General features: G+C 41.4%; 1 protein-coding gene across 1 annotated transcript in view; it reads left to right on the top strand.

The window, feature by feature from the left end:
• RARB (retinoic acid receptor beta) overlaps nucleotides 1-25,490 on the top strand; it is a 334,302-nt gene that overhangs the window by 134,099 nt on the left and 174,713 nt on the right. Inside the window, exon 3 of the mRNA XM_069860142.1 lies at nucleotides 1,936-2,436. Coding sequence (XP_069716243.1) covers nucleotides 2,259-2,436 — 178 coding nt within the window. The 5' untranslated portion in view covers nucleotides 1,936-2,258. The remainder of the gene's footprint in view (nucleotides 1-1,935; nucleotides 2,437-25,490) is intronic.

Raw genomic sequence — 25,490 nt, 5'->3', positions numbered from 1 at the left:
TTTCCCCATCTCTCAAGCTCCGTAGAGCTTTACCTAGGTAAACCAGTCACTTGCAATGTTTCATCTCATTTTGTGTTGTTAATGAGTCAATATGTTTTGGCTGTTGAGGCTTCCTCAAACATCCACCCGATTTCATCAGACTTCAGTCACGTGGTCCTTGAGCTCAGCATGGCCAACAGCTGTGTATTAGCTCATTGTACCCTCCGTTACAGTCTCACCTCTGCATACGTCTGTCTGCATTAGCAGTAAAGGTGTTTTGTGCATAATTTACACAGTTATCAAATACTTACAAGCTACGTGTCTGTTATCCCCAAGCAGGCTGTACTTAGCAGAAATTGCTGTTGGAAAAGATGCACAGCTGGTAACCTTTGCTAGTATTCCACACAGAGCAGAAACATTCTGCTGCTCTGTGACAGGCAAGCATGTGCATTCGGGGTTGATGTTTTTTTCTTTTTTTTTTTTTTTTAGCTTGCTTATTTGAATTCTTACTGACAACTAGGAGTCTGAGTAGTAGTAGTTATACTCAACCTTGCTTTGTTGCAGTTTCCCTCTTCTGGCATTGATTTTACTTTGTGACCTTGACAGAACACTGCACCACTGTCTTTATTTTCCCACCCCAAAATTGTCTTGCCTTTGGTTTCAGTCTGTAATTTTAAAGAATTATGAATAAAATGCGATATAGGGGGCGGGTGTTGTTACTGATCACTGACTGTAGCAGATGCAAGGGCATAACACATTCTCTCAGGAAGCAAAGCCTTTAGGCAGCTCTAGACTGACTAGCTTTGGGTGGTTGGGTTTGCTCTGTGACCTCTACTATCATCGCCTGACAGCGTGTTTTGGAGGGGATGGGTAACTCCTCATGCAAGGTGATGATCAGGAGCTGCCTGTAGCGCTTCATGGCTTTTGCCTGGAACATTGCACAGATAACTGCAGAAGAAGTGCTCACAATATGGAGCAGTCGTAGCCTTCCCAGTAGCTCTCATGACACCACTAGTGTCTGCTAGTGTTGCACTAGCAGGTTATTTCCAAGAAGACCAATCATTCACTGTGCATAGACTTAAACAGCTACAGTGGGAGGAAAATGCACTGCTGAGAATAGCACAAGAAGCACACTGTTCTTGGCCTGGGGCTTTCCATACAGAGATTGAGAAAATGAGGACCCCTCAGTAGGCACCAGATACTTGGATGAACACCGAGGAAGGCACGTATAACCTTGGATGACTTAGTATATGGTGGTCATGAGAGGAAGCGTGTTCCCTAGACAAGTACAGGAACAGTGTATTGCCGTCGCGTTACTCGCTCTCCCAGCTTATGAAATAATAGGTGCTTGTTTATTCAATGATGAAGACAGTTCCTGCTCCCCCAGAAAAAAAAAGAAAATAAAAAGAGAGAACTATCAGTGAGGTATCCCTTGACAATAAGGTAGCCTCACTATCCTTTGTGAGAATGATCATTGATAAACCAGTTTGTGTCTTCATAGCCCAATACAAAACAACTCTCGGACACAGTTCCCCAGTGCCTTGCCAGAGCCATGTCATGTGAAGCAGAGCAGAGAGCCTCCTCAGTGCCATTCATTCTGTAGCTTCTGTGGGAAAACTGAGAGCTTTCATGTACATGGAAAATTTTCAGAAGGTGATTTTTCTCAATATTTCAGGTAATTTAAAAAAAACCCAGCAAACTGGCAGCTTCCAAAACAAGATTGTCTGACCAGAAATTGCTTTTCATGTAACATGTCAGACAGTGAAATCAAGTTAGTGGGTGTTCTGCTCTTAGCTTCAGTGAAGTGAGAGTTTTACCCCAGGTAACCATCAAACTGATAGGACGTGGATAAATAAGTAATCACGTAACAAAAGTAGCAAAGGGATAAAAGAGTTTTCTATGCATATATACTAAAAACATGTGTATTGTATTCAATAGATTGTTTTCTTCCCACAGACTATATCCGAATGCACCTGTAGAGCTCAGCTGTCCTCCCAGAAAAATATTTCCATAAGCGACTGACCTGTGCCCTGAGATCCAGAGTAAGAAGAGTTCCAGTCAGTGGTCTGCAGAGCAAGAATGTCCTGGAAAAGAGAGGAATAGGAAGGAGTGATGAAATACAGGATGGACCTGATCTAGTGAGTTACCTTTTTATCATCACGCAGTCCAGCTCAAGCAGTAACTGCAGGCTTGACAGCCCACTTTGCTCACAAGTTGAGGTATCTGTTTGTTGTCCTGGAGTGATGCAACACAATATTTGTACCCTGTGAGGTGCTAACATGACAACCAGCAGCCGCACATGTCCAGTACCAGCAGTGAATGGACATATGACTCACTATCCAGCAGCGCCATATCCATTGCTTTTTCCTCCAGTCATCGGTGGACTGTCGCTACCTCCTCTCCGTGGACTCCAGAGTCACCCACCAACTAGTGGATGCAGCACCCCATCACCTGCAAGTAAGTGCTTGGTATTAATAGTTTTTATTGACCAGTTTTCCTCTAACAAAGACTGATTGTGTTCTTTCTGAAATTATTTAAAGAATAATTGCAGTTGTTTATCTGTGATGTATTTTGCTTGGGCAAAGAGCCTGCATTTGTTTTGAAATACCATTTTCACTTAATCTTGTTCGTATAAAAATAAACATTCAACTATATGACATATTGAAGCCGTGGAAACCAGAGGTGATAAAACCTGCTATGGATTTTGGCATATCCTGCATTATCATGTTAGCTGCAGAATCCGAAGTTGTGTTTAAAGAAAAATTGGCCGTTGTGTATTCATGAACAGCTATGGTTGCTTGGTGCAGAATTCTCTCAAGTTGTGCAGTAATTAATAATGCTTTGATTTTATTCTGTGAGTAGCTGCTTTCCTCTTGGGCAGCTTGTGACTAGCAGCCCAGTGGATGGCTGCCTGTGAGCTGCCTGTGGCTGCAGAAGGAGCCCTTGCACCTACAGCTGGGTTCCACAGGGACCCCTCTCACATTTTCACCACTGCTGAGTGTATTAGCTGGGCAAGTTTGTTTTCATCACTTCATGAAGAACACACGTTTCCTACTTAGGCTTAATTTTATGTATGTTTAAGTGATTCCTAACAAAGTTGTCCCAAGTATAAACTCCTTAAGTAGTATCTTATAGACAAGATACACCTCCAGAGGTCTTTGCAGTGGGTGACTGATGCATTTATTACCCAAATGAAGAAAAACAGACTATGTACAGCTTTGCAGGTCAGTTTGTGGTGAAGGTGATTGTTTAAATACGCTACTATGGCTGTTCAATATGAAAAGGTCTTGACTGAAGAGCAAACCTGCAGAACTCCAACCCTTTCTACTAAAGGAAAAAGAGACTTGCTGTAGCAGTGTCCATCGTACATCTTTCAGCGGGAAGCACGTGAAGTTAGAGCTCCAAACATGAATGCAAAACCACAGTGAAGCAAAAACTTCTGAAGAGTAACGTTTTGGGTTTTGTGCTGCCTAATACTGATTCTGGCTCCATGTCTCACATAGGCATGTTTGAAAAGTTGGCAGTCTTTAAAGTGATTTCTTTTTTCCCAGTTAATGTGGACATTTTTCATGCAGTCACATGCAGGAAGAAGTATAATCAGGTCAAGCCTGTTTGGTTTTTTTATTATTTTAGCCAGAAGGTCTACAAGTGAGTAACTTTCCAATCCTGTCAGAAATTATCCTGCTTAATTACCAGAATGCTTTACTGAATTTATCTCCTCATATTGCAAGAACACTCACCTGCTGAAGAAATGGAGTACTATTACTTAATGGAAACTTTGAAGCATACACTGATAAATAACAAATGTATATGTTCAGTTATGCAGGGTTTTTTTTCCACAGGTCATTCCTTTGGAATTAAGGCTGTGTTGCAGATGTGTTATTAAAGACCAATAAAACAGTTTGCATTCAGCCTTTAAAAAAAGTAGTGAAAATTTTGGATTTCTCTAGATGTGCAAAATAAGTGGCTACTTCTGAATTTTTGGGTTTGCATCTTTAAGCCCTAGTCCCAGCATTTTCATAGTGGTATTTCTGTCAAGGTGCTTTTCTCCACTGGTCAAGCTACTGTTCTGTACATGCTTAGCTCTGTTGTATTATTTATATTCTAGATTCTTTCCGTTCATGCAAAACGCAATAGAAATGATTTTACGTAACAGGAATGCTATAAAGATCTCTTTTTAATCTTTTTAAAACAGTGCAGTTCAGCAGCTTTTGTTCAAAGTTAGTCATTTAAGCTTTCATATTATTGTCCTATTTGATTTTGTTCTGTCTTGTCTTTAGACTTCTCGTGATGACATATAACCTTGTATCAAGCTGCATTAAGTTATCTTAATCTACTGTTGGGGTGGGTATTTCCAGCCCTGCTAAACAGACAACAGTATTTGACACTTATTAATGGGGCTTACAATAAGAGTGTGGGATGGAGTGATTTAGTTTCATTGATGTTAATAATGGTGTTGCTTCCATGACCTGTGACTTGGCTTCTGTTTTTATGCTGAGATACATAGTGCAAAATACTTAATAATTAGATAGCTGGTCACAGTGCAAAAGAGGTCAGAAGATGAAAAAAGATCACTTTTATGCATACATGAACTGTGCATTAGCACCGAATGAGACCATGGTCAAGAAGATCGTTACTTTTACAAGTCCAATTGATTTACCTACCACTGTACTGCCCTGTGTAGCACAGAGCAGATGTTTTCACTTCTGAGATCAAGTGGTGTGCAGGCTTCCCTTATTGGCATTAGTAATTAGGAGTTGCTTCTATATTTAAAAGAAAAAATTAGCAAAGATTGTTTCAGGAGATTACTGCTTAGCTCATTTAGAAAGGGAAAGGGAAGGCCAAACTGGAGGCATTCCTGAGCTTTTTGGGTTGTGTGCCAGCCTGTACAAGACCAACAGTGTCCGGCTCTCTGCTGGGCTGGGAACAGCTGTGGGAAATGAACACTTAACAAAAGTCCTGCAGAGCCTAATGTGTTTGCAATGGGAAAAATTGCAAAATGTTAGTGAAATGTTTTGTGGGAGGAATGAAGAAAAAGGGGTAAAGATGGTTATGCAACATCTTATTAAACTAAAAGCATCTTCAATTCAGGCAAGGAGTAGTAGTGCAGGCACACACAAGTGATACTGGTATCTGGGTGGCATTGCTCTTCGTTAGTCCTGCAAGAAGGGGCCCATCTTACCATGAGACCTAACGCTGGTAATGGTGTTGGGAGAGACCAGTAAGGAAACCATCGCAATGTTAGACTACCAGCTTAAGAAAAGTTTACTGCCTTTATAAGGCATCTGTTGTGGAGGTAAGTACAACTTTTAATTTCTATAAAAAGACTAATAAAAATCAGTCTTAAAAAACCCTCTAAACTGCAGAAGACCCCAGCCAAGTGAAGCACCATCTGAAATTTTGATAGGAAAATACCTAAAAGCTGTACAGGTCGTCATAGTATACCTGCTGAGTTTAAAACTGATGAGGAAGGTACTGCCTTTGTGTTATAGCTGATGGAACCACAAGGCACACAGCGATGTTGCAGTTGTATTTCAGTGCAAGGAAGATGAAGCCTCTTTGTAAGACTGGCTTCTGTAATGTTACTTCACCAGAATGAGTCTTACAGAAATAGTTTAACATGGGCGAAGACTACTACATAACAAAGTTTGTTGGTGTGAGCTGGAGCCTGTGGCATGGGGTGGAAAAACATTAACCTGAGCTAATGCTGTGGTGAAAGTAATCCCTGAGTATATCCTAGATCAAATTAAAATAAGATCTGGATAGTAGCCACTATGGAAGCCACTAAATAATAAAACACTTCAGTTGGCAGTTGTTCCCTTTCTGCTTGTGTTGAACATCCTGCTTCAGGCATCCTGCTTGAATGGGGTGATATGTGGAGCCCCTGGCATTCGATGCGAGTTGTATTCTATCCACCCCACAATGTTTTGGTCCTTAGGCTGCTGATGTGAGCCTTTGGAATCGTTGATATTCTGCCTTCATTTGCTGCAAGCATGAAGGATTTGTAGTAGCTTGTTAAGGGGGCAGGGAAGAGCAGTGAGCCTGTTGTCCTGGAGTTTATATAAAATTTGTAAGAAATAATAAAAATCAGCTTCATCCAGATAGCTTAAAAAAAAAAGAAGAAAATCTGAATGTGTTACTTGGAGGGCTGTGGGGATGTCAACAAGAAAAATCTGTGCTAAGGTCATTTTGTTGTATTTTAGCCAAGTTTTTTCATACTTTTCTGTCTGGGGTGTTTTAAAAGCGCGTTGTAAAGAATAAAGGGTTTTATATTCTGTTTCATGTAAATCTTTTAGCTGTGAGAAAATGTATGGAAAGTAAGATCATCTGAGGAACTGCAAGACGTAGACAGGAACTAACTATGGCTTTGCTTCTGAGTAGCGCTATGTAAATACTAATTAGTGTATTCAGTAGTCAGTAATGCACGTAAGGCTTTTCAGACATACTCAGGCCAGGCATATTGTTGTTTTAAGCATTGTTTTCTGCTGGAATTGGTTTTCCTTCCATTACTGCTGGTTATTTACCGCTTTAACTTCAACATAAAGATTGCTTTCTTTTTTTTTTTTCCCCAGGAAATGGATTTTTCCACTGATATCATTAAAAGAGTACAGTCAAATCCAGTGTTACTGGTGTAGTACTGCAAGATATTTTTGCCAGCCCCACCCGTTGCAGGAATTCATTTACTTTTCCAGTTCTGTTGTTAATCATTATATTGACACAGAAAGTCCTCCCAAAAGCACTCTTTGGCAGATTGCATTAAATATGAATAGCAGATATTCATTACGATGTGTTGCCCCCAAGAGAACTCTAAACTATCTGCACTACTCATGAACAGGCAAATACACTAATTCTCCAGCTATTCAAATTATTTTCAAATAGTTTAGTGTCTCTCTAATAAAAACAAGAATGTCTCTGTTTCCCTTAATTACTTAGAAGGTCAAGGACTCCCACATCTCACTTTACTTCACAAAATGGGGAATATTTCTGTTGGAGGTAGGAGTATGGTTAATACATGATGGATTTTCTTCCCTCAGTATAGTTATTGAGGCAAGTGTTGTCTGTAATGGACTGAAAAACAATCCTCAGCACTCTCTGGCACTCCAGAATTGTCTAAAATAATATTTTAATAGTTGTATTGAATTAGGGAAAAATATATGAATCAACCTTTCTTGACTATGTTGTTGAGCTTTTTCATGCCTTCTAATTTTAGTGTGGCTGGCTGCCTTTTAGTCCAATTCTGTCTCCCTGGGAAGGCTTGCTGTGAGGTCATTTACACGTATCTGCAATTAACAGATGACTTTTAAGACTTCTGTACCTACTTGGTGCATGTGTTGTGCATCTTTGTTGAAAAGACAGAACATGTGTTTGTATTCAGAAAGAGGGAGATAAACAAAATATGGATATCAGATTTCTTAGTTACAGCCATTGTTGCCTTATGCTGGCAAGTCTGAGGAGCAGTGTCCAGATGATACCTGGTAGATATCATTCATGACCTTAGAAACCACCATGTGGTGTTTTTTGTTGGTTGGGCTGCTTGTGCAGCTTTAGAGCATCCATACTTCCATTAATAAGACTATGTTACACTGTCATTTCCTGATTCTAGTTAAGCTCAAACTATCAAAGATTTAAAATTACTTTTTCAGGTGTGTTAGAAGTTCTTTTTTTTTTTTTTTCAGAACTGCAACATACTAGAAAAGCAGCAGTGCCTCTCAGCTCAGAGCAGCTGGTGGCCCTTGCTGTAGCTCTACCCTGCAGATGCAGTCCACTTCAGATTTTAGTGGGTAGTGTGTTCATCTGCAGTAAATCAGTTCTGGGTGTGTATAGACAGGAATTTGTTTCCTGGGAGGAAGCCAAATGTAGAAACTGTCTACTCTGGCAATGAGGAGCGCGTGGTGTAATTCTGGCATGTGGTCTATAACGGCTCTGTGCATCCCTTGTAGACCTGCTGTAGACCAAAGGAGCCTGGTGTTTGGAAGTCTTAATAGGAGCTGTCAGAGAATTGCTCCTTGTGGGCCCCAAAGCAAGGAAATTCCCCAACAAAATGCCTTCTTACCTAAGGCTGGAAATATGTTTCTGTGGAGTATTGTGAATGACCTTTTTCTTTGCTCTGGCCCAACAAAAATAACACCCAGTAGGTCCTGGTATTGAGGACGTCAGGATTGAAGAGCCAAGGGCTGGTTCCAGTCCCCTGCTGCCCTGTCCTACTGGGTGACCCCTCTGTCACCCCTCTGCCTGATGATGGTGTATTCCGTATCAATTCATCCATTGAAAATGAAACTCGGTGTATCATCTTAAAGGAATAGGACGCCAGGCTTTTGGCTTGGCAGAGTAGCAGTACCCAAGGTTTTCCCCAGGTCAGATCCGTTTCCAATCCAAATTAGTAGGTGAAATCTTCCCAAATAGTTAATCTTGTGATAGTTCATAGTATTAAGAGTGAATATAAGCTTGCTGTTTGCCAGGTTTCTGTCTGAAGGCATGCATTTAGCAGCTAGAGTTTTAAGAAAACGTAATCGTGTTACTTTAGTTATGTGGAGACCTTCCATTCAATTATGTTGCCATGTTCAAAAGGCATGTCACCGTGATGTTTTTGTAGATACCCTTTTTTTTTAGTCCATCAGCTAAAACATGCTTTTTTTTTTTTTGCCTCAGTGCTAGCCGTGGTAAGACTTCTTGGGTTGTTAGTTTGTTTGCCATGTTTTTAGCACTATGCAGCATTTAGTTGGGAAGCCTTATTTAAGATTCAGGTAGGGCAAATTTTCATCAAGAGAGATCGATTTATGATTTTTACTGAGCTTGAATTTCTTCCCCTCTTGCCTATTCAGGGTATATGGGGAAGAAATTGTGTTACATGGACTTTTCAGCTATATAAATGATAGTAAGTTTCCCACTTAAAATGACAAATACCCATCCTATCTGATGAACTCCAAAAGGGCAGGGAATCCTTTTTCCCTTCCTTTGTCCTTCAGTGCTCCATTTCCTTTCTTACTGCCCAGAATAGGCCTACATCAGTAATATTCATAAATGATTTACAAAAGTAATTCCTGTGTAATAGCTTGGGACGTCAAGATTTTATGATGCTGCCAGATGTGCTATCAAACAAAATTATCTGGTTCAAAAAACTTGTGATAAATCTAGTCAGAGAAAATTCCCCAGGGCAAACTCACCCTCTACGAAAGTAACTATATCTCATAAAATTGCTAGATTCTCCTTTAAACACATGTTTGAAATCTGACTTAAAGCAACAGTTTTATTCACATGCAAACTTAGGTTTGGGATAAACCAACAAACAGGAAGGGACTGTCCTTAAGCAACAGAAAACTCCTTTCCTTTCAAAACACCACACACGCTCAGAGGAAATGTCAGGGTAAATATCAGAAATATTCGGAAAACCAGAACCTGCATCCCTGAGATACTCAAGTGTTTTGTCTAGATAATGCATTTTTAGAAAGTAGTCATCCCCTAAATATAGTGGATCTCATCTAAGTTGGGCTGCTGGGCTCCTGGTGGAAGTATCTGAGCACCCAGAAGCCGCGCACTGAGCAATGTGCACGATGTCTGCCACCTGTGTACGTGTGTTCGTTCATTCGTAGCCTCCGTAGGGGAAAGTGCTTGGGCAGCAAGGTGTGTATTTTGATGAGAGTTCAGATTTTGAAGGAGGGGGAGGGCTGGAGATGTGCTGGAAGGCTCCGTATGGCTGTGTCTTAGTGCTGGAGAGGGCTGGACCAAGGCAATGCACCCTTGGCTTAAATCTGTAGGTTTATGATGGTCCTTGTTCTTCAGGAAAGCCCCCAGAGAACTCCAGCTTGCCTGCATGAGCTTCACCAGTATAACTAGTTTAGTTACGCCACAGGAACAAACATTTTAAGCATGGTTTTCATCCTGTAGTTCAAAGCATTTGGGAGAGGGCCTGAAGGTTTTGGCTGGGAGTGTTTGGAGGAGAAATGCTGAGTTTAAGGGTTTGGTGTGCTGCCTGTTGTAACTCGGCACTCTTGCTTATAGCTTAAATTTAGATGGAAGTCAGCAAATATGTGCAAACAATAAATAGGATGTGGACATTCAGATGGAGCTTGTTCTTGTGCTATATTTCTGTGCTGAATGCCAGTCAAATTTGTTTTAACCTCAGCATTAGATTTTCCAGAGTTTCATATGGTTAAATCTGGGACTTGCTCTAAGGCTCACATACTCACTGTATCTGATCTGCAAGAAATAAGGTCGGAACATTTTTTTTCAGGAAAAAAAAAGGAGGAAAATTCACAAAAATTTTTTGCTGTGGAAAATTCACAGAAATACTTTCCTCATCCTTTTACTTTAATAGGGATGGATTCAGACCCCAGCACAGGTGCACAGCTCCCATGAGGGCTATGGAGACACTGCATGTGGTCACGACTGGAGATCATCCTCTTCTGTATGACTGCCAAAATTATCTTGTTGCTTCTTAGAAATTAGTCTTGATCTTTCAGCTAGATTGGTAAGGGCTTCTAAAAGCAGCTATTGTTCATTCTGAAAATATAAGGCTTAGTTGCTTTTCAGGAGCTGGCTTTTACTAAAGATTTACTTCGATATTTGCAGTGATATGGGAGTATAATTTCTGAGATATTGGGGTGGAGGACTGTATGCTTATGCAGTTTTCACTTCTCAAAGTTAAAATTTTTAGGGTATGTTTCAAGGCTTCCTAGTGACCTCACTAGCACTTTTTTACAACCCAGTTGTTTTTAAATACTAGAAAATAAGTTTTTATGAAGGAAATGGCATCACTTTTCCCTCCCTGTATTTAAAAACAGAAAGACAGACATTCTTTAACAGTACCGAATACTCTGGGGGAGAAGAATGGTCTCCTGCTGCCTGCTCTGCACAGCTTGCAGCCGTTATCAAAATTCACCCCAAGGGCTTGGAAAACCTGTGGCCTCTAACAACCTCTGCAACCATTTTTGAGGGAGAAAAAACCTGGCTCTCTTTTTAAGATTGAAAACGTCTGAGCCAAAAGCCGGAGCACTGTCACAGTCAGGTCACCATCAGTGGAAAATGCAGTGCAATTTCCTGTGCATTGTGATTTTATTTGAGTACCAGGCAAGTAGTAAAGTTGCACCACCGTGGAGCACAGCATCTAACAGGGGCAATACTTAGGAGCTACAGCAGAGCCAATGGAAATCACCATTATGTTTATCCTTACTCCTTTCTTATCCTCATTCCTTCCAGCCACTGAGTGAAACTTGTTTAAGGATAACAGTTCGGTAGAATGATGCACACATTAAGTCTAGAGCCCTGAAACGAGGCCGTGCTGTAAACCTGCAGTCTTTGGAAGAGTTCACCTGCATATCAGCATTACCTAAAAGCTATCAGTGAAGGCGTTTAGTGGGAAGTAGAACTACATCATGTAAACAAATCTGCTTATTATATAGTGCTTTTACATAGCTATTCCAGGATCGAGAGTTCTGTTATTTGAGAAATTAAATTCCTGGGAGAATCATTAAAAGTATAGAAATAGTGATGTCATTACAAAATTAACTAGCTATAAACCCACGGGGTAACATATCAATTCATAAAGGGAATAGCAAAACAGAATGCAGGGCACATCTGCTGCTCCAGTTCCTGCAGAACCATCAGCCTATTGGTATCTGCAGACCACTTGAAATTGAACATCTGTTAGAAGCACTTGAAAAAGCAGCAGGAGAAGCCATACACCTTGCAAAACACTTTGCTGTCAGTATCATCATAATTTCAATGTTGTGTTCTCACAAAAATTGTTATAAGTCCCCTTCAAGTCTTAGATCTTCCTGGCATTGTTTCTTAAATAGTGACAGCATGAGTAATTGTAAAAATAACATGGACTTTTCTAAAGACTTTCCTAACATTTTTATTACTTTTTATTTATTATACCACTGCAACGCACAAACTGCTTTAGAGTTTCCAAACAAAGAGAGAGATAGGATCTCTGTTCCAAATAGCTCAGAATCAAGCAAAGAAAGACGAGTAGTAAGAGAAAAGGACGTGCCTTCTGTGCTGAGTGATGATGGCAAAGAGAGGCTCACATCCTGGAGACGCAGAGCGGAGTTTGGAGCTTTTAAAAGACTGCTGGATGCTTAGAATCAAGACAGCCAGTAGATACTGACGTGCTTCTTATGGAGACCAACAGTAAGATGCTGCAGCTTATTTCGCAAAACCTGCATGCACAGTTGGTAATCGATGAAGTGTTGTAATTGAACTGCACAGTCTTTAACTCTTAACTGAACTGGTCAGGTTGACAGTGTGTTTCCCCAGCCGCGTGGTCTGACAGAGTGCAACTAATTGGCAATTTTCTTCTGTTCAACAAAACCAGAAATACAGTTAAGCCAGGGAGAGAAAGATTTCACTATTGATTAGTGGTGGCTGGTTTTGCAAAGTGACCTGACAGACATTTGGAACACATCAGTTGCCTCATGGTGCTGCAGCCAAATATCTTGGAGCGTGGTTTGCTCTCCTCTGCTTTTATTACTTGCAGAAGAAGCAAACTCTGCCAGGATGTTATTGGAAGGGATGTTTGCCATTTTAATATGTAGTTACTAATACAAACTTGATGAAAACATATTGCAATATCTTTCATTTTTAAGAATAGGCAATTATATTTACTTAGAGTAAAAATTGTGAATTGTTGCTATAAACTATATGGGAATGTAAATTAAAGCATATAGCCAAAGTCACAAAAAATGCTCAGTTTTACTTTCCTCAACAAGGAGGAGAAGGACCTGGGGGTGTTGGTTGACAGTGACTGAACATGAGCCAGCAGTGGCCCAGGTGGCCAAGAAGGCCAATGGCATCTTGGCTTGGATCAGAAACGGCGTGACCAGCAGGTCCAGGGAGGTTATTCTCCCTCTGTACTCGGCACTGGTGAGACCGCTCCTTGAATCCTGTGTTCAGTTCTGGGCCCCTCAGCACAAGAAGGATGTTGAGGCTCTGGAGAGAGTCCAGAGAAGAGCAACAAAGCTGGTGAAGGGGCTGGAGCACAGGCCTTATGAGGAACGGCTGAGAGCTGGGGTTGTTTAGCCTGGAGAAGCGGAGGCTGAGGGGAGACCTCATTGCTCTCTACAACTACCTGAAAGAGGTTGTGGAGAGGAGGGTGCTGGCCTCTTCTCCCAAGTGACAGGGGCAGGACGAGAGGGAATGTCCTCAAACTCCGCCAGGGGAGGTTTAGGCTGGACATTTGGAAAAATTTTTTCACAGAAAGGGTCATTGGGCACTGGCAGAGGCTGCCCAGGGAGGTGGTTGATTCACCTTCCCTGGAGGTGTTTAAGGGATGGGTGGACGAGGTGCTCAGGGGCATGGTTTAGTGTTTGATAGGAATGGTTGGACTCGATGATCCGGTGGGTCTCTTCCAACCTGGTGATTCTATGATTCTATGACTCAATGATCCGGTGGGTCTCTTCCAACCTGGTTTTTCTATGATTCTAGGTACTCTGAAGTATTGTACTGGAAATACTCCCCACTTCACTTTTTATTCAGTAACCAAAGAATTTTTACCTTGTCATCCAAGACAAGGCTGGAGCATTCATAATCAGGATAAAGCCTAAAAGAAGGAGTCCATCACTAGTGCAAGTATTGGAAAGTCACTAATGCAAGCAGTTTAAATGAGGTTTCTGTCAAACCTTTGTCACAGTTGTGAAGTGCTCTGTGTGTGTGCCGGTGGGTTTCTAAAGGTGTTGAGGATATTTGACACGGGACAGCCTAGAATTTACAAACCTCACAAAGTATACATAGGAAGAGCATTAGCACTGAAAACTAGGGCAAGACGTGCATTTTTCCTCCCTGGATGTTGCTTGGTAATCAATTTTTTAGTCTTTTTTGGGCCCGTGAAAGTACTTTGGCTGCCCAGAAGTCTCCACAGTTATAGTCCCAGTAAGAAAGCGGTGAAGTGATAAGAAATATGTTCCCATTTGGTAAACTTGGAAAACGAAAAAGTGTTAGGAGGTCTTAAGGTCATTAAAGCTGCTCTCCTGAGGTCTTGCTGCTGCAAGGTCTCTGGACCTGATGCCGCTCCTTTCTCATCAGATGCTCCAAATGCATTTTGAGGTCTAGTGGGTTTCTTCTCTTTGAAGGAAAAAAATGCACTTTTGGGGTCGGATCTGTCATTAGAGGTGGGCAAAGAGCTATTCAGTAATGTGCAATCACAAAAGGAATCCAGCACCCAAAGTCTCTTCCTTACTTGTACCTTCAAGTCTCAGTCCACCAGCCCCAATCCACCTACTCATCACCCAGGAGCTCTCCCTTTAATCTTTCTCTTAATTTTCTTGACCCTACAAATTGTCTGATTTTGTCTGGTTTTATTTAATTGATTTCTGCAGTGTTTGTGTGCTTCTGTGCCTTCATCCCATATGAAGGCATACAAATGTATGTAAAATAACAGAAAATACTTATGCTCTTTCTTTCCTTACTGGAAGAATTACTTTGTGGTTATCCTCAAAGTAGAAGGGTGGCATCTTCAGTGAGATGTGATTTTTTGGGCAGAAGAGATGCTGAAATGTTTTTAGAAAGGTTAGGCTGGTTCTCAGCAGTGAAGAAATGGGGAGTACACAGTCTGGGAGGGGGCTCCTGCCTGGATGAAGGCATGTGAGGCAGCTGGCTCCTGGAATTTGGTGTAGAACAACTTGTAAAAATGTTGAAGCCAGTGAACAAATTAAATTTCTAAGTTTCTCAGAATTTCATCAGCTGAGGGGGGGCTCTTCGCCTGTGTCCACAGAACACTTGTAGACAGAAGTAATTACATTACTTCCCTTAGAAGTAACAGAGAAGGCATTAGAGCTAGCCTGCTGAGTCACCTCACCTTGATCGCATTTCCAGTCACAAGGTTGACAGTAAGTGTGGGTGACGATTTGAGAGAAATGTTGATCATTGTGAATTGTCTGTTGGTGCGGAGAGTTGGGAACCATTGACCTAACGTATTTCTCTAAGGTCAGGGAGACTTTTTTCCAAGGATTTGTGTGCCCAGGATCAAACATCAGCCAGTTAGGAGGAGCATGAAGAAAGGTTGCTGTCACAACAAAGTATCACTTTTTCTTAGGACTGTTATTCCCTTATCTTTTTCCCCAGGATGCATATCTTTCCTGGCCTGATTTCAGAATATCTTGTACCATACAAGGCATGATGATAATTTGGATCGAAATTGTGTACTAGGATGTGTATTGTAGAGTGTGAGTGGCTCTGATGAGTTTTGAATCAAACAAGGGCAAATTTTTTTCCAGAACCCATTAATCGCTTTAAACAAAATTGCTCCCCAAATCATTGGGAAACACATGATCATCTCTGTAGACACATAGGCCTGTGCAGGGGGTGAATAAAATCCAGCTGCTGTGTCAGGTGACTCTATGTGGGTGTCACTGACTGTAAAACAACCCGAATTGTATCAGTCCATCTTGACGTTCACTGCAAAATGACCTTGGACTGGCTACCCGTGCTGGTATTTTTGTGTTCAAGAGATGCAGTTGCAGTAAACCATTTTCTAAAATGTTAGGCTCAGTCAGTCTGTGCACTTTCTTTCGTAATAATAGCTTATATTCTGCGTAGCATTTGTGTCTCAGTGGAAGATCCAGGAAAGCTTGGGGAGAGAGGTGAAGGAGGGTAGCTGGGGCTGCTAGAAGGATTGTTGGTATTTCTGAGGGATGGAAGGAGCAGTCTTCACCTGTGGCATACATTTGTTATAGATTCCCTCGAAGATCAGGAAATGAATACAGTTAGTGCTTCATAATTAACTGTGAGCAGAAAATCTCTGGAGAAGGCTAAAACAGATTTGTCCACTTAGAGAAGAAATGCCATGACTTAACAGGTGTATGGTGCCTGTAATGTGCTACTTAGGAGTTCTTCAGGCTCGACTGCAAACAAAATATTATCTGACTATAATAACATTGTGAACCCTAAGACCTTAACTGGTTTCATTATCAAGTGAGTGCCTGAGGGGAAATACACAGATGGAAAGGCATTCCTTTGCCTTGGTATAAAGCTCTGGTGCCAGAGAATTTATGGCCAGAACGCATTTGGCCCTGGCATGGGTGCCTGGTGGAAATGCATGAAGCTGTTCTGGTCTCTCTTCTTATTTTCTTGCAGCCTGTTTTAAGGGGTTTCATTGCTATCCCTGGGCTTGGGGATAGCTGTTTGCTGTAAGCTACAGGGTGAGGTTTGTGCTGGCCCTTTCTTCCCTGTGCTGTGGTCCTTTTTCTCTCCCTAAGGAGGGAATAGCCCTGCTTTAGGAAAACACGTGCTGCCCTAACAGGTGGGGTCAGGCTACTCTTTAGATCATTGTGATGCTCAACCGGCTTAACCTTCTTCTTAGAAATTAATTTACCCCAGGAGTGCTGATCAGAAGTGGTCTCCTAAAACCTGGTGCAGAAGAACCTGCGAACTGGCAGAAAGACAGGGATTGGAAAGATCAGTATCCTCCTGTGTGTTCCCAACCTGTTTGCTCAGGCAGTCTGAAAGGCTACACATGAAGAAAAAAAATAAAAAAAAATCAGCTTTTAACTGGTCGTTTAGCTATTTGAGGTGGCTATTTTCTGATTCCTTAGATACCCTGTGGTTTCTCAATTACAGTATTCAGGAAAAGAGGCCTGAAAGCCAGGGTTTTTTTGCTTGTGTGACCATAGAAGCTGGTGTTCCCTGGAGAGCAGTCTGGACTGTACACCGTGGACAACTGTTATTTAGGAGAACCTGGAAGATGAACGTGCAGAGCACGTTAGGTGTTTATCTAAAATACTGTTATGTTTTTCAGAACTGAATAAATCCACAAAGTTGGAAATTGCATGCAGGATCCTTGTTATATTTGTGTGTGTGTGCACATTTAGACGCAGTCAAGAACCCCGAAGGTATTGAATCAAAAACTAAATAAGTAATGAAGTTGTGGTTCAATTGTAAATGTTAATGTTTTTGCGAGAGACTGCAAGAGAAGTTCTTTTATTATTCAAACTGGCTTGTTCCTTCCTTGTTTATGTATCAGTTTGCCCTCCCTTTGAACATTGTATATGGTTTCACGGTGAAGAGTTCACAAATCTTAAAATGCTGCCTTCTTGTCAGTGACACTGATCATAATGCAAAGGTCTTTTTAAAATTTCATACAGATGAAATAGCTCTGTTTGTTAAAAAAGGTCAGAAAAAAGGTCACCAGAATCGTTCATTGTTGGCAAAATTGCTTTTTTTTTTCTTAGTCTGGGTCATGGAAACAGCTGAATATAACTGATTTCACTGAAGTTATTGATTAAAAACAATCAACTACCTCTTTTCTCCAACCTTCCTCCTTCTTCTAACAGACATCTGGCATGGAAAATTTAAGCTAAGTATTTTTATCAAGGCTATAAGCAACCAGAGCCTGCTGTGATCACTGCTGCAGGCAAGCATAAGAATAAGGAGCTTTGGCAGCCCTGCCTACAGCAACTTCTTAGTTTGAAGATGTTTTGCACAGGTGTAAAAGCACGATGCCAAAGTGCATCTGGATATTAGCATACTGTACATCATATCCTGTAATTAACTGCACCCACCTGTATATTGGTATTTCTCTGACTCTTGCCATCCTTTAAGGTATGCGCAGTGAGGATCTAATCCATCTAAGCCCTGGACGCCCTGAACTGCAAATGAAGTCGGAGAGCTGCAGGCACACAGCTCCTGGCAGGATTATGCACCCAGTGAGCTATTGCTCTCATTATGTTGCACTGCAATATATCATCGGTGTGAAACATCATGCTAATGATGCATTAGTGTAATACATCATCAGGGGAGTCCCACCAGTAATGTATTACTCCAAGTACAGTGCTACTTGGTAAGAAAATCATCTCACAGTCCTTGTGTTGTTTCAGATCAGCAAAGGCAAAATATGTTGCTAAAGATTGATGCAGCTTTCTAATTTCATAACTATGTTAATGGAGGGGGTGCCTTCTGTGTGCTGTGGCTTTGCCATTATATTTTCAAAGAGGAGTATTTGGTCTGTCTTTGATTGCATTTCTGTTTAGAAGGAGCAGGAATTGATTCTTTAGATTGATGGCTTGGGGGGGCGCTTGACTAGGATACCGTAAATCTCCTGCCTGAGTACCTGTTATATAATTCTTGGGAATGGGGAAAGGATTTATGAAAACTTGATGCCAAAACTTGCAGTTTTAAGGATTTTTCCAGTGTCTCCCTGATAAATCTTCAGGTTTCAGTCACATACGCTAAGATAAATAGGTTTAAAAAGCACTGTCTCTCAAAAATTAAACCTGGCTGTTTCCTGTATCGACCTGTTGGTGTTCTTTGGTCCACAAGATCCTACAGCAAAACAATCCTTCCCACAGAAGTTGTCTCAAAGGCAAGATTTACTTCAGTGGGCAAGGCAATTGAATGACTTTGCTTATACTTTAGAGTTGCAGTGGTGGCACTATGAGGTGCCAACTATGGGATTGCATTGGTTACAGGGACAGCCATGTGGAGAAATGTAGTTGCCACTGGCTTATGTAATATAATAAGAGGATCACTCTGCTCTCTAGGATACATGCACAGTAGGATTGGAGGGAATATTAACTATAAAACAGGTATTTCTGAAACTTTTTGTAAAGATGGTTGATGTTTTCTAGAGTGATTTTTGGATGCATCCAGTTTACGGGTGCAGGAGAAGGAAACTTAAAGGTGGTCTGAACTTCGGTGTTCTTTTGAATGTGTTGCATATTTTTGATGCTGAAATGCTCCACACAGATTCTTTTTTTAAAAAAGATCTTCTGAGTCACAGAGAAACCTCAGCAAAGCTGGGGGGAGGAGGTTCTTGAGTAGTTTGAGCAAAATTTGGTCTCCCTTTGCTTTGTTTCTTGTCCCTATCTATTGCCATATAACTGGACTGTACAGCATGATAGTGGCTTTCTTGAGGTTTGTCTGTCTTTTTTTCCTTATAAATTCTTCACCAACTGCTTCTGCCTGCCATACCTGTGTCATTAAGATAAGGAAATGTGACAACACTGCTGTATTCACAGAAACCACTACCGAGCCCTCTGTTGCTGCAGCAAAATGGAGATTTGCTTTTTTATTGCTATAGCTTGTTTCATTCATTTCTGATGTTTTTACTATTTTGGTCCAAAGCATGCACATATTGATACGACATGAACAGTACTTTGCTGGCATCATTATTCTTTTACTGCTTAAGTGCTCTGTGGGCTTATTTAGGCAGCAAAAGCAGTATCCCAAGCCAAAAGATCTTTAGTTGTAATTGCTTGAAGCCTTATTTGGGCAAAGTATGAACGGCCTTAAAAGACAGTAACTAATTTATTTCTTGAAGTGGTACTGGGTTAAGATCATCATCACAAATCTCACAGTCTTCAATGTTAGGGTCTCCCTTACTGCTGGAAGTAATGCAAACCTGATTTTTGAAGCTCTTCCTTGGAACTGGTTTAGGCTTCCAGAGGTCCCAGCTCGCTCTCTAGGAGGCTGCTGGTGCAGCACGATTCCTTTGTGCTAATGCAGAAGCAGCTGAAGGAGCAAACCTTCACCTGTATGTTGGGCAGAAGAGTGAAGTCTGGTGACTCTCTTCTTAGTGACAGCACCATGGCTGTCTTGGTGCCTTTGGTTTTGAATTAAAATGAACATCAGCCTTGTTGTCTACATTAAATAAAAAAAAACCCCAACAAACGATAAAGCCAAAACCTGTCCATTGAGAAGCAAGAGTTTAATGGCAGAGGTCATTTAATGACTTGATCTGTACAGTTTTTTTAAGATTAAAATTGCCACTTCATTTTCCTGCTGTTGTTTGACAGTACTTTGAAATCAGGTTCTCTTTCCCAGCCTGCCTGAACTTAGCCCCAAAAGTAAATAATTTTCATCAATAAAAATTAGGAAGATTATAACCTTGTTTTTCTGATTTGGTGGCTACTTAGATTTTTTTTTTTTTTTTTTTTTTTTTTACACCTTAGGACTGCTCAGCTCATGCATTGGAGCCTTCTTGTTAGAGGAACACAGCCCTTCTCTGTGTATACAGTGTGTGTAATGAATCAAGTATCGCTGTAAATACTGTTTGCAAAGTGAAGTGTTTCTGGCAGATTCCCTCGGCTTATTGCATAGTCATACAAGGCAGGTTGTGCTAATAGATTATTGAACTCTGCATGTGCACTTCAGCCTTCTCTGAACTTTGTTCTTGTCTTTTAGAAGGATTTAACTAAATCCAAATTAGTGGTGGGCCATCACTCAACAGTTATGTGAAGTTTTTTGACCTTACGAGAGTGTCCTGTTGCATTGCATCCTGCTTTGTTCTTCCATCAGGTTGCACTGTGACTCAGGCACAAACATGACACATCAGAAATATAATGTGATGTGACACGGCCAACAAAAATATCAGTTAAGAGTTGTATGGATAGTTTCAGTTCATTCAATTCATGGATTATTCACTGTCCATTCATGTGTTGATAAAGGGTCTGGTAGTTTTCAACTTGCTGGCTGTTAAATGAAAGGGAAAACAAAACAAAACAAAAAAAAAAAGCACCAAAGCGAAGAAACAATAGTCATGACCTTCATCCTTCAGCTGGGCTCTCCTGCATCCAGTACCCAGGCTGTGCGCTGCAGTTCCAGCTGGTGGTATTTGGAACCTGTAAGTTAATTAGAAGGAGAAATTTCTGCAGCTAGCAATGTAGATATTCTAAGGAAAAAGACATTGCCCCGGGGGAGGGATGGTATTTGAGCAGATTTATAGTTCTCTGAGTGTGCATATGAATGAGATGGTGGCCGTCAACATGGCTCGGTGCTGTGGGGAACTGTCAGCTTTGCTCGGGTGGAGGGAGATCTGTGGAGGGAAAATAATTATAAAAATTGCATAGGTTTTAAAGTGGGATTTAAAAATCCTTAAAAGTATTTGGAAGCAGACTCTCTTTTCCCTTTGGAGGAGAAGGGAAGGAAAGAAGCACCCCACATAGGCAAGCAGCAGAGATCAAAGTCTACTAAATATTTGGGGGGGATCACCATGGATAGAGGCCTCTATGAATGCCTAAGCCCCATCTCCCTCTTGCATTTCAGTAAAAGTCACCCTGAATGGAGTTTGAAACACCCTGGTTTATTTTGCTCTGTCAAAACTCGTCTAGTAGTTTTGGTCTCATGGCAAGGTTAGCGTGTACAAGCGAAGCGAGAAGGAGGGACTTCCTGAGGACCACGGCCAGCCCAAGACAAGGAGTGTGCTTGTCCCACGCTGCACCACACGTTTTAATAAATTGTGTCCCCTCAGCTGAAGCATCATTCCTTGCTGTGAGGATGCCGTACACGATTCCACAGGGCAGTTTGTAGCTTTGTCTGTTGCCCGTTTGGGACTGCAGCTCAGTCGCCCACCTCGCTGTGCGGGCTGGAGCGCACTGTTAGCCGCCTTCCTGAGAGGGGCGATGGATGAGCAGGCAGGGCAGGTCCATTAATTACCTTTCCTTGACAGAAGGATTGCATTTTCTGCATAGACGCTGAGAGAATGTTAAGTGGCTTGCCCAGCAGTTTTAAGGATTGCTTTAGAGTCTGCTCCTTTCACTTCTATCTTTCTTTCTCAGCTTGAATAAATCTCTAGAAGTCGCTAATTGCTCTGTGTTTTCTGTTGGTGCTGGAGTGGTGAGCAGCACATTTTTAACCTTGCCTTCCACAGTGGTTTGGTGTCACTTGACGTGTGTGTTGAGGAGCAGTTGTGTGTTGCTAAACTCCATGGTCTAGAGGCCCTTCTGTTTTTAAATATTTGTCAATGCGGCCTGCTGTCATTTACAGTGAGCCTTTATTGAGATCATTAAACAGAAAGAGTTTAAGATTAATTCCCTTTCAGGGCAAGAGGAGGGGGATAAATAACCAGTCCTCCTCAGTGTTCGTTCTTAATGACTCCAGCACAGTGTGAAAGAGTAAACAGTTTTGACAAAAGATGTAATTGATTGTTTGGGTTTGACTGATCACTCAAAAATGTAGCGTATCCTCATTCAGAAGATGCTCTGTAAGGTGATGGATGTGATCCTGTTACAAAACAGGGTCTCATGCTAAGCAAGGGCCAGGTTTTGTGCTGTGTCTCTGCTCGTAGCCAGGCTGGTAGCTGCTGGGAGCGCTGGTGCTGCTCCAGCCCCATCCCCTTCTTTAGTGCCCATCTTGTTCTTGGGGAGCCAGTTCAGAGAACCAAACCCGTGGAAAGCTAGGCTACTGAATATAAGAAAGATTAAAAGTGAAACATTTTCTGCTAGTTTAGATCCCTAAACTGCCCTATCGATTGCCAAGTTCAGGTTAAGACCAAGGCCATCGTGAAGGGATGGGAACTTGCAGCCATGAGCTCAGGGAACAGGAAGGTGGGACATGTTGTTCAGTGGTGAATGGCCAGTAGATCTGCAAGCTGAATTCCAGACTGTGATGGTGGGACACGCCAACAGTGAAGTTAACGGTGGTGTGGTTATCTGTAGACCTTCTGCATTCCCCAGCTGCCACCTCTTGTTTGTTGGGAATGAAGACAAGAGCTTTAGAGACCACCTCCTGCTTGCATCCTTGGATACCCTGTGGGCCTATTCATTCTCTTCCTGTGATGTCTAGATCTAACCTTGTCTTTTTCTGTCCCCTTTTCTTGTGAAAGTTTTTCTAAATGCTTCTCTTTCATCATCTAATATACTATTCTTTATGCTGATTTTCTGTGTTTCCATGATTTCACTGTCACAAGCAGGGCTGATAAGCAGATCAGTGGTATGTTAGAGATGAAGTAACTTGTTTTTCCATATCTGTGAAGAGTGCTTCATATCCACAAAGAGTATGCTCAGCAATGGAAATGTGAAAATACAGGTGGACTACGTGAATGTCAAGTGAATGAAAAGGCCTGAGAATTTGCTAATTAAATTCATGCCATAGGAAGACATTCTGGGTGCATAAAATGAACAGAAGACTCATATAATGCTGATGTCTTTAGGAATGCAAGACTATTTGAAAAACTGAAACCGGGGTTGGCCCAGTCATGTTATGGGTTTGTAATGCCAGTTGTCACTCTCTTGGGTTTAGCTCATCTTTTCCTTCCTTCTCTCACAAAACCAGATGTGGAGCACCTGCTAGTGCCCACAAGAAAAGGAACAATTATCTGAGCAAATCAATGGTACCCATTAAATGTTTATGTGACAGGCTGAAAAGGCTGTTTATCCTTTTGGATATCCTTTGGAACTATTGAGGGACTAAATAATACTTTGTATTATTTTTGCTATGTATTTTGTTTCACAGAATATTTGTGAAGTGAAGGGACAAGGGCTGCTACTGTGCTCATTGAGGGTAGTAAGTGATCGGTCATGAGTTTGGAGCAACATAGTGAAAGTTGGCCAAGATCAAGGTCCTTGAGGTTGAATTTGGATATGAAGAGCCCACTGGGTGACCAAAACCAGACTGTATGGCTGCAGTAAGGTGATAACTCTTCTGAATCTCTGGACTCTTTCTGCCTAGGGAGTGCTGACCTCTCTGCCTTGGAAGGCAAAGTAAGTTACAGGGTTTTCATCAAAAGGATTGCGCAGTGGTAAAAACACATTTTCTAGAAAAGAAAGTTGAGGATACAGACTGCTCTGAGCTTCCTCACCAGTCAGCGCATGCACATATGTAGTTTTTGTCTTCATTTTAGATAGAGATTAAATTCTGTGGCTGAGGAGTATGTTGATGCCTTAGGCAGAGGATTGTCGAATAGCTAGGAAAGGAAGCTTTCCTGCTTGTCAAAGGGGCACCGTCAATGCCCTGCTGTTTGGAGCATCAGCATTTGCACCTGGTTAGCTGCATCATACTTAGTGCATGTTTTGTACTTTCCAGTGCTGCCAACTCCTCCTCTTCACTCTTTCTGTTCTTCAGGTTCTGGGTCGTGGAGAGTGGTTGGATAAGAAGACTGATATTAAAGGAGGAGGGCAAGAAGTAAAGTTTATCTGTTTGTGTTTTCCTTTGTTGGCAAGTTCATCCACTTGAGCTTTCATTGCAATACATGTCTGGGATTCTTCCTCCAGATGATGCGAGGTGTTTCCAATCTCCTTTTCTCCTCAACAAATTGAGACCCAGGCTCAGGTCTCAGGTTTTTTTGGCTGGTTGGTTGAATTTGTTTGTTATTCTTTTTCTTTTGTTAAGCTGTTTTCTGAATTCAACAGAGTACCTAGGACATAGATCATTGTGTTTGCTCTTTTCTTTCTAATTTCCAGCTGGTCAACCTCCTTTTGAAAAAGTGGGTGCCAGGATTTTTTGTGCAGTAAACACTTCCCTAGCATTGCTTACAGTCACAAGTATCAACTTTCTACTCCATTTTCCATACATGAAAGATGAATTTCTCTGTGACTGGATTGCATGGTAATTATATGTTGAACTGGTCAGCCACAGTGACCGTTAATTCATTTAAGTCATCACATTCCAGGAACATCCTATGTCCTTTGTGGGTGATCTATATTTTTTTTTTATTTGTACGTCTGTGAACTTGAAATGAGATGATATGGGGAGACTGGTTATTTGGCATTGAGCCTACTTTATCAATTATTGTGGTTTATGCTCTGGAACTGATCTGGTCTGCCGTTTGCTTACCTAGCACTATTGTTTTGGAAACCTTCATCAGTGATACTGTTAGTATTACTCACTTTATCCCCCAGTTACTGACACAATGTAAGCAACGTTGTATTGAGACCAAATCTGTAGAAACTCGCGTTTGACATATCTGTAATTGCCGATAGTTTCCCATTTACAATTACTTTTTGGGATAGATCAGGGAATTTTTAATTTATTTTCTTCACCATTGATTATGTCTATTGATAATTTTTAATTGGAATGTCATGTAAAACTAATTCAAATGCCTGACAGTAGTCTTAAGTGTATTATTTCCCCAGTAGTCTTGCCAACCATACTTGTAATGATACCAAGCTTATGCAATAAGACTACTTTTCTATAATGCCATGTTGTTTTCCATTAGTTATGCTACCATCCCTTAATTCTTTACTGATTGTGCTTACAGCCTTTGTTACTTTGCCCGAAATCAATGTCAGGTTAGCTGATCTAAAAATACCCAGCTTATCCTGATAGCTCTCTTAAAGTATTGGCAGAAAATCAGCTTTTTCAGCTCGCTGCAACTTCCTCCCCACCCCCGAGCCTGGAAAACAGAATGGGATTACTGACAAACTCCTATTGTGTCCTGCCACACGGTCCTGACAGCACCATCCCTGCAGAGGCAGTTCTAGCATGTGTCTTGCTTCTTGCACACCTTGCAGACTGGCTGTGAGAAGTATATAGATCAGCAGAACAGAGATGGAAAGGAAAATTGATGTATTAACAGAGAAAAAAATAATGATTTTGCTCCGTCTCTAGAAAGCAATCTGTAAAAGTGGTGGCAACAGTACTCATGCTGATAATGATCCGTACCGTGTTTTTTAGTCGCATAATGCTCGCAAACTTATAAACCTGATGGGATGGTTTAGTATTTGATAGGAATGGTTGGACTCGATGATACAATGGGTCTTTTCCAACCTGGTGATTCTATGATCTCAAAAAATGTATATGAAGCACTGGAGAAAGTATAGAAACAACAGGTAAAAGTTATGTAGCCTTGCCCACTGGCTCCT

Source organism: Phaenicophaeus curvirostris, chromosome 6 (assembly GCF_032191515.1).
Source record: "Phaenicophaeus curvirostris isolate KB17595 chromosome 6, BPBGC_Pcur_1.0, whole genome shotgun sequence".
NCBI lineage: Eukaryota > Metazoa > Chordata > Aves > Cuculiformes > Cuculidae > Phaenicophaeus > Phaenicophaeus curvirostris.
Note: the sequence above shows the minus strand (reverse complement) of the source record. Positions and strands in the feature narration are given on the sequence as shown.